General features: G+C 40.9%; 1 protein-coding gene across 1 annotated transcript; it reads left to right on the top strand.

The window, feature by feature from the left end:
- Nucleotides 1-4,297: 4,297 nt before the first annotated feature.
- On the top strand, nucleotides 4,298-8,563 carry LOC149020668 (uncharacterized). The gene is made up of 2 exons (XM_089148883.1): nucleotides 4,298-7,469; nucleotides 7,561-8,563. Exons 1-2 carry the CDS (start codon nucleotides 4,604-4,606, stop codon nucleotides 8,061-8,063), a joined length of 3,369 nt encoding a protein of 1,122 aa, XP_089005009.1. The 5' UTR covers nucleotides 4,298-4,603; the 3' UTR covers nucleotides 8,064-8,563.
- Nucleotides 8,564-9,377: the final 814 nt, after the last annotated feature.

Below are 9,377 nucleotides of genomic sequence, written 5' to 3'. Positions count from 1 at the left end.
GGGTTTCAACCACACAAACAAGTGGGGCCCACAGGTAAAATTTGATATTTTTTTTTTTTTTTTCAAAAAATGTTTTTCACCGTGAGCTCCAGCACAAATGGGGGAGCTGATCCGGACTCGCGGTCCCGACAATGGTAGAGTTGACAAACTTTGATTTTGATATTTGTGGAGTTTGGGATTTGCAGATGGGACTTGCTGTTCCGAAAGTTAAATCATGCTGTCAAATCAGCATGTTGAGTTAAGAAATTTCCTCTTCACCTGAAAAAGTTTGGCCTTCCTATTAGATTATCAAAAGCTTTTTTTTTTTTTTTTTTTTTTTTCCTTTTAATGGAATATTAGAACTTTCATGCTCTTTAATGGAAAGTTAATGATGCTTGACAAAATGATTAGTGAACAAAAAAGTGGTCAAAGAAAGAAGAACAAAAAAAAGGTAGAGAAGATAATATATGATTTCATTGATAAAAGGAAAAAAAAAATACTAAGAACCATTAGGTAAACACCAACTAAGCCAATAAAAAATTATAAAATAAATTTTATTGAATGCCGAAAGATGCAATGTTACATGGCCATTAACTTGAAAATAAGGGCAGGAAACATATTCCATAATATGAGGGAGCGCTTATGTACTTAACATATAATAATCTCTCAATAAATGAACAAAAGCAAAAGAGCAATCCTCATTCATGAAGAAAAGGTGATGAGATAGCAAATTAAATTTAATATGCAAAGAATCACTTTAACTTATTTTTAGGCCCTTTTGGTAATGCATGCATGAATGCTTTATAAACTATTCAGCACATCTCTGTAATCAAATAAAAACTGCCCTAATCAAAGAGGCAATCAATTCAAAGTTATAATTATGAAAAATAACTAAATAAATTATGAAATGCTTGAGACATTTACCTATTAAATTAGATCTATCGTCATTAAGATTGTGGAAAACATACCCCATGGATGATGAAAGACCCCATTGGTTATATATATACATACATACTAGTGTACTAATATATATATTGGTTATGAGCATAGGAGAACTCGTTGTTATGAAAAATACTCTAGTCATTTCTTTCAATTCATATAAACATAATTCTTCGAGTCGTCAAGGAATAATTTTTAAAACCCATATGTTTGTCTTTTCAATGGTTTCATATCATTCCATACACATTCATTGTGGTGTTTCGTACAATAAAATTGATTTACATCTTGCCTTAGTGGACGTGTTCGTGAAGCAAAAACAATAAATCTATAAGTCATAGACCCCCTTAGGACCAAAAGAAAGTAGTTAAGTAGTTTTATAGCTTGTGTTTATTCAATCTTCACATTTTGGCATATCTAACTAGCATGGGATGACTTGATTTTCAAGTAAAGAAACTAGACACCGCTAGCAAATTCAAAAGCATGGCACACACACCAATGATATATGGAAATGTAGGTTTCTTGACCTCTACCTATGAACTAGCCCAAACCGCAGTTGGCGGAGTCACCCTTATTGGCTGGCATAAAATCAATCTACAATGTTCAAAGTCAAGTGGTCACAATAGCATCCAAGCCAACATCCTTATTGTCTATAGTCATGGACGAGGCGTGACAATATGATCCACAATTTTGAATGCAATTGCAAAATACGTCAATTGAGCATTGTAGAATCGTATTATTAACCCCACCTCCACCCCCTAAAAAAAAAAAAAAGAAAAGAAGACATGGAGGCTGGAGCTGATCATTGTAGATATTAAGCATGTAAAATTTTTCTTTGAAGGCCAAAAAGACTCAGTTGCTTCGAACACAACCGTTTAGCCATCTTCCACCTCCTTTGCTCTTCGATTTGTCTTCCTACTTTGCTATAGCTTCGCCATATGAATAAGTTATTTATTAAAAATAATAATAATAAACATGCTTATTGGCATGGCAGTCTTGGTCCAGCGTGTGAATGGATCCCACGTGGCTGATTCCATAAACTGAGATACATGTCACATATGAAGAGAACACCTATGTACAGCAAAGCTTGTGGTCCTCACTGGAAGTAGAGCTAGCAAAGATGGGTTCAAGTAAAAAGACATCTACATTGCTTTTTTGGGGGGCCAAAAAAGGACATATACTTCTCAACATTATTGTGAGTACGTTGATCTTGGTCTGGATCGAGAACTCCAATATAAAGTCGAACAAATTAATAGAAGAATTATTGCAAAAGTAGATTTTATCCGAATAAGTCTGAAGTTCCCCCTTCTAAACCATTACAGCAACAGCGTACCAAACAAGCCCTTACCAATTGTCCACGTCAGGTAAGCAGGAAGGTGGAGCATGGAGAAGAGATGGTGGGGTCCCTTCTCTACTTTCGAGAGCGTGTGCTGTCCCTTTCTTCCACTTTGCCATCGTCGACAAATTCCCTCTCACTTACAAAAAGCTTTCCCCGACACCATGGATGGTTTCGTCTTAAATATGAATTATCCAATCCTTCACAGTTCAGTTCTTTCATCTCACCCACTCCATTATCATTTCCATGTGCCACAGTCTCTCTCCTTCTCTTCCCTTTTTGTCTTAGATTCTCACCTTCTAACTCTCCTATATTTCTCTCATTTGGAATATAAAAATAAGATAGGAGTTCAATTTAGTATATGGATGCTAAATTAGACTAATCTAGTATGCTATAGATTCAAGCGTTTGTTGACTAAACTTGCTCCATTAGCTTCGAATTTTAATTTGACATCAAGGGTCCGAATTCCATAAAAGACTGTTTAGGAGAGAGCTACGTGGAGTACAGTAAAAGTTGCCAATGAAAGGGTCCATCAAAAAAATTAAGAGAGCACAGAGCATCCTCTAAGAGATAACTATCGATGATGACTGCAAAAGCGTGATAGTATGTGATAAAGAGAAAATAAAACTGGCCTAAACCAGGTTAGACGGTTTTAGTCTGTACCGGGTTGGTCGGATCTATCCCGAACTGATTAAATCAGACCAACTCACCGACCATCTTATGATCGGTCAACAAACAGGAAGACCGAATACAACTAGATTATTGATCAAAGAAGACGTATTTGAAAAGGACTCAAGAACTAGAATTTGTATCAGAGTCTAAGTAAAGTATGATTTCGAGATAAAATTTAAACACTAGAGAACCTTATAAAATGGCAGGTAATTATATGAAGAAGGTACACTGAATAGACTTATCACTACTCTAAATCTTATGTTCATTGCTTTTTTGTCTTCCTTAATCGTAGAAATTCCTAACTAGATCGTTGGAGATGACACTCGACTTCCTCAGTTGAGCTTATTCTTGCAGGTTTATCCGGTTGAGAGGATGAACAAGATTGTGCAGCAAATCAGCAATACTACCTAATATTATAGATATGGTATCAGATATTTGAGCTAAGTCGACTACAAATCGTTTGAGGTAGAATGATACTTAACATTTAAATAAATATTGTATATGATCATGCTTATAATTTACTATTGCCAACTACCCTCACGAGGTCTCACATGACAAAGGGATCACCCAAACAAGAATATTATCAGAACCAGACCAGATAATATCTGGTTGGTTTGTGATTCTGAGTCCCGTTAAATAGATCTCATGCATTTGTCTTTGGATCTCACGTGCCTGTGTTCTTAAGATCTATCATAGTTGACACACCACTCCTCTGGCGACCATTTTAGCCAATGGGAAGAACAAAATAGGGAAGGAATAGAAAACTAAAATTTCCTGTAGTGCGGTTCTGTGTTTTGTTGGTTGATGAAATCAGACCGGTCCCTTTAGAAGAAGACATCACGTGACCACACTGAAAATATGTCATAAATCACTTCACCTCCACCTTATGGATGGGTTTATTAAATAATAATAAATAAAAAAAGTACTTTTAATCAAAATGAACCAGACTTTTCTAATTTCAGATAATATTTATGAAATTTCCAAATCAATTTTTAACTTAAATAAGTAGCCATTTAATGATATTATTCTACCAAAGAAAAAGACATTATACCGAACCAACATTTTTCATCCAGGGGCTACGTATCTCTCTGTAGGACCCAATATCTGACCTTTCGTAGAATCCAAAAGTACAGTGTTGTGACTTGTGAGTAAGGATCTGAATTGAGATTTGAGAGCCCTTGAGAATCTGATGATAGAAAAGAAAAGCAACATAAATATTTGTTTCCTTTTCCTTTTTATTATGTTATTATTGTTATTTTTTTAAGGCTCCATAAAGAGATAAAGTAATGAAAAATCTTTAGTAAGTAGTATACACTAATACACCCCACAGGCAAGTCACTTGCTTATGTCTATTGTTTATCTCTCTCTTCCCCAAAAGGCCAATCCATCCTTCCCCACCCCAACTCGTCTTCCTCTATAAACAAATGGAAAAACTACATCCAAATTCCATGTCGCTCTGCACAAAGAACATGGCCTAGCTGTTCTTGGATCCGGAGATTCTGGGTCTTTGGATTTCAATATTAAAAAACAAAACCCACAAGACATGATTTGGTTTCTTTGGTTTCTCCCATCTTTCTCTCCTTATCCTTGTGTTGGCGGCCATCCATTATTCCCAATTCTTCTCTTCCATCCCCTGCTTTCTTCCTCACACTCAAACTGGGGTAGAAGAGTGTAGCAGTAATGCCTGTAAATCAATGGAGATGGAATCTCTTTTCCTTATTGTTCTTCTTCTTCTTCTTCTCTGTCTTGCCATTCATGGTCTTCGCAGTCAATGAGCAGGGCCAAGCACTTCTGTCATGGAAGAAGAGCTTGAATGGGTCACTGGAGGTGTTTAATGACTGGGACCCAAATGAAGTTAGTCCTTGTAACTGGTTTGGTATTTCCTGTAACTATGCAGAGCAAGTTGTGGAGCTCAATTTAAGGTTCGCGGATCTATTGGGTCATGTTCCTTCCAATCTAACTTCGTTGAAGTCGTTGAACAAGCTGGTTCTGTCAGGAACGAATCTCAGTGGTTCCATACCCAAAGAATTGGGTACTCTTACCGAATTGAATTTCTTGGACTTGAGTGACAATGCCTTGACCGGAGAAATCCCCAGTGAGATTTGCAGCTTGTCCAAGCTGGAGAAACTCTTTCTTAGTTCGAATCAACTCGAGGGCTCGATTCCAGTTGAAATTGGGTACCTTACAAGCTTGACATGGTTGACTCTCTATGATAATCAGCTCAGTGGTACAATTCCAACTACCATAGGTAGCTTGAAGAAACTCCAAGTGTTAAGAGCTGGTGGAAACAAGGATCTTCAAGGTGCTCTGCCTCAGGAGATTGGGAATTGCAGTGAATTGGTAATGCTAGGCCTTGCAGAAACGAGCATCTCTGGTTTCCTTCCTCCAACTCTGGGTCTTCTTAAGAAGCTTCAGACTTTGGCGATCTACACTGCTTTACTGTCAGGCCAAATCCCTTCAGAGCTTGGTGGATGTCGCGAGTTGCAGAGCATTTACTTATACGAAAATGAACTCACTGGATCCATTCCTGTTCGGTTGGGAAATCTGCGTAACCTGAGAAACTTACTTCTCTGGCAGAACAACCTCGTGGGAGTAATTCCTCCTGAGCTGGGGAACTGCAACCAGTTGCTGGTGATCGACCTGTCCATGAATTCTATAACTGGAAGCATTCCACGAACATTTGGGAATTTGACTTCACTGCAAGAACTTCAACTGAGCGTGAATCAGCTTTCTGGCAGGATACCAGTTGAACTGGGTAATTGTCAGAATCTGACTCATATTGAGCTCGACAACAATCAATTAACAGGTACGATTCCTTCTGAATTCGGACGGCTTTCGAATCTGACCTTGTTGTTTTTGTGGGCAAATAAACTCGAAGGAAATATACCTCCATCAATTGCTTTCTGCCGGAATCTCGAAGCCATTGATTTGTCTCAGAACAGTTTAACTGGGCCCATACCAAGAGGAATCTTTGAGTTGCAGAATCTAAACAAGCTTCTACTTCTATCGAACAATCTCTCAGGTGTGATTCCTGCAGAGATCGGAAGATGCCAGTCTCTGATCCGATTCAGATCCGGCAACAATAAGATCACCGGACCAATACCTCCGGAGATAGGGAATTTGGCGAATTTGAATTTCTTGGATCTCGGCTCCAACCGCTTGACTGGAAACCTACCGCCGAATATCTCCGGTTGCGGAAACCTTACGTTCCTCGACTTGCATTCCAACGCAATCACCGGAATACTACCGGAAAGTTTCAACCACCTGGTTTCCCTCCAACTCATAGACATTTCTGATAACTTGATAGAAGGGTCACTGAGTCCAAGCCTGGGATCTCTGAGTTCACTCACCAAGCTTGTCCTGGCTAAGAACCGATTCACAGGTCCGATTCCTGCAGAGTTTGGATCCTACACCAAACTACAGTTACTTGACATGAGCGCAAACGACCTCACCGGCGAAATACCGCCGAGCGTCGGCAAGATTCCTTCACTCGAGATCGCCTTAAACCTGAGCTGCAATAGACTCACCGGTAAGATTCCGGAGGAGTTTGCCGGATTGAATAAACTCGGAATCCTCGATCTCTCCCACAACCAGCTCTTCGGCGAACTTCAAGTTCTCTCTCAACTTCAAAATCTTGTTGTTCTCAACATTTCCTACAACAATTTCACTGGGAGAGTACCAGACACGCCTTTCTTTACAAAGCTTCCACTAAGTGATCTCTCAGGTAATCCAGCTCTCTGCTTTTCCGGCAACCATTGCGGCGGAGAGGACGGACGAAGCGACCCAGCACGGCGTGCCGCAGCGGCAGCTCGGGTGGCGATGATAGTGTTACTATGCGCCGCGTGCGCACTGCTGATTGCGGCGCTCTATATCATCCTAAGGGGAAGAAGACGGGCAAATGGCTTCGGTGGGACCCTCAATCGGGACATGGAGGACGGTGACGACGTGGCAATGGCACCACCGTGGGAGGTGACACTTTACCAGAAACTCGATTTGTCTATTGATGACGTGGCAAAATCTCTCACTCCCAGCAATATTATTGGGAAAGGACGTTCCGGCGTGGTGTACCGAGCAAACATTACTTCTTCGGGTTTAACAATCGCCGTAAAAAAATTCCGGTTGACGGAGGTGTTCTCCGCAGCTGCATTCTCGTCGGAGATTACCACGTTGGCTAGAATACGCCACAGGAACATTGTACGATTGTTGGGCTGGGGAGCTAACCGTAAGACAAAGGTGCTGTTTTACGATTATCTGCCGAATAGAACGTTGGGGGAGTTGCTACACGAGAGTTGCAGTGGAGCATTGGTCGAATGGGAAACCCGGTTCAACATTGCGTTGGGGTTGGCCGAGGGTTTGGCTTATCTTCACCACGACTGTGTACCTCCAATTCTCCATCGTGATGTGAAAGCCCAAAACATTCTCTTGGGAGAAAGATACGAGGCTTGTTTGGCAGATTTTGGGTTCGCTAGACTCATTGAAGAAGACGACAATGGTTCCTTCTCTGCTAATCCTCAGTTTGCAGGTTCTTACGGCTACATTGCCCCAGGTTCGCTTCTCTCTCCCTCTCTTGTTCTCTGTTCCTCTCTTTTTGTCTCCAAATTATTCATTAACGGGTTCTGGTGTATGTGGTGGTCCAGAGTATGGTTGTTCGAGTAAGATTACAGTGAAGAGCGACGTATACAGCTACGGTGTGGTACTGTTAGAAATCGTAACAGGGAAGATGCCTGTTGACCCTACATTTCCAGATGGACAACACGTGGTTCAATGGGTACGTGACCATCTGAGGAGTAAGCGAGACCCAGTGGAGATCCTCGACCCCAAGCTTCAGGGAAGGCCAGATTCTCAAATACAAGAAATGCTGCAGGCGCTGGGTATCTCTCTGCTCTGCGCTAGCAACAGAGCAGATGACAGGCCTACCATGAAAGACGTGGCTGCACTGCTCAGGGAGATCCGACACGACCCACCAACCGTGGGTGATGCACAGAAACCCAAACCAGAAACAATGCCATCGTACTCCTCATCAGTATCGCCAGCGCAGCTGATGCGGCTGCAGCAGCAGCAGGGTTCCTCGCAAAGCTCAATAGCATATTCCTCATCTACCGGAGGAGCTGTCCCTCATCCTCGGGGACGGAGCCAATGATAATGAGGAAGAAGGTTCTCCTCGGCGAGTGGAGATGTTGTTAATTAGTTCTATATTTTTTTAATTAAATTACAATTAGGGGAATGGGAGGGTAGACTGTAGAGTAGGGTATGCTCACTCCTTTTGGGTTGCTGCCACTGTAAATGGTTGATGATTCTGTTAACATGATGATTGATGAACGAGAATACAGCAAAGCTTTGGTTCCTGGAAGGCACTATTATACATGCCTTGTCATGGAATATAGCAGTTAATATGTCTTACTTTTAATGAGCCTCATCTGATGTATAAGAATTAGATTATTTAGTATGAAATAGATTAAAAGACTTCCAATTTAACGTATAAGTACCTTACATGGTAAAATTGATAACTAGACATGATAAATTCTGAACAATAATTTGGGTGCTTGGACGTTCTAGCTTTGGATTTTATGGTGTGGCATGTCTCAGCAGTGTGTACAGTAGTTGCGTGGAGGTAGATGGCAAACAGAAAGCAAAAGGGGGCGGCCTTGTTGTCTTGTTGCTGTGTGAAGTCACTTTCTATGGTTAGATCATCACATAGGCCTTGAGAGTGAGAGCGACGATGTGATGTGTTGGTGCTTCCCGGCATGTGCGGTGGTTGCTTCAAAATTCAAATTAAACTATATTGAGCTTCATGGTGCAGCGTCCATATAAAAGGGTGAATTATCACCTCACATGTTGTGAAATGAAAAGTCGATCTCACCCTTATTTGATGTCTTGACAATATCTTCTTACTTCTCTCTCTCTCTCGCTCGCTTGTACAAGCACCCGGGTCATTTGTGCAACTTGCTGACAGCAATTCCTCTCCAGATATGCATTTATGTGAGTTGTGCTTATGGGGATTTGTGGATGTGAAAGGTAAAAGCGAGAGCCCGTCGGCGGGGGATGTGGGTCAGGGTGCGATAAACCCTAATCCTAAGTCCCTAAAGTAATGATTGCCTTCCTTTCTTGTTTCTTGAAATTTGTTTGTTTGGTTCAAGAAGAGGTAAATCTGGAAAGGTGGAGCTTCCTTTCATCTTTATGTCACAGAAGAACTCTTGAATGTTTCGGATCAACCACGTGGCAGAAAATACTGTGGGGGTACTTTAACAGAAAAATAATGAATTACAGAAAATTTAAAACAGGGGGAACAGAGATGTAGAAGGGATGGTTTACCAAATAATAATGGAGGAATAGTAGGAGAATCTTCCTTTTCATTAAGATATATATATGGTTAGTTATAGACTTATAGTATGGGCGGAGTACGAGAGAAGTGGAGGTTGGGAAATGGAATCGATTCTTTTTGTGTGAGATAGGC

Source organism: Hakea prostrata, chromosome 3 (genome assembly GCF_041222555.1).
Source record: "Hakea prostrata isolate BN-2017 chromosome 3, UWA_Hpros_2, whole genome shotgun sequence".
NCBI classification, from domain to species: Eukaryota; Viridiplantae; Streptophyta; class Magnoliopsida; order Proteales; family Proteaceae; genus Hakea; species Hakea prostrata.
This window is presented reverse-complemented; position numbering and strand designations above follow the sequence as displayed.

Coding starts and splice junctions, on each gene's coding strand:
- LOC149020668 (XM_089148883.1), top strand. CDS start 4,604: ATGCCTGTAAATCAATGGAGATGGAATCTCTTTTCCTTATTGTTCTTC. Junction 7,470..7,560: donor TTACGGCTACATTGCCCCAG/GTTCGCTTCTCT, acceptor GTGGTGGTCCAG/AGTATGGTTGTTCGAGTAAG.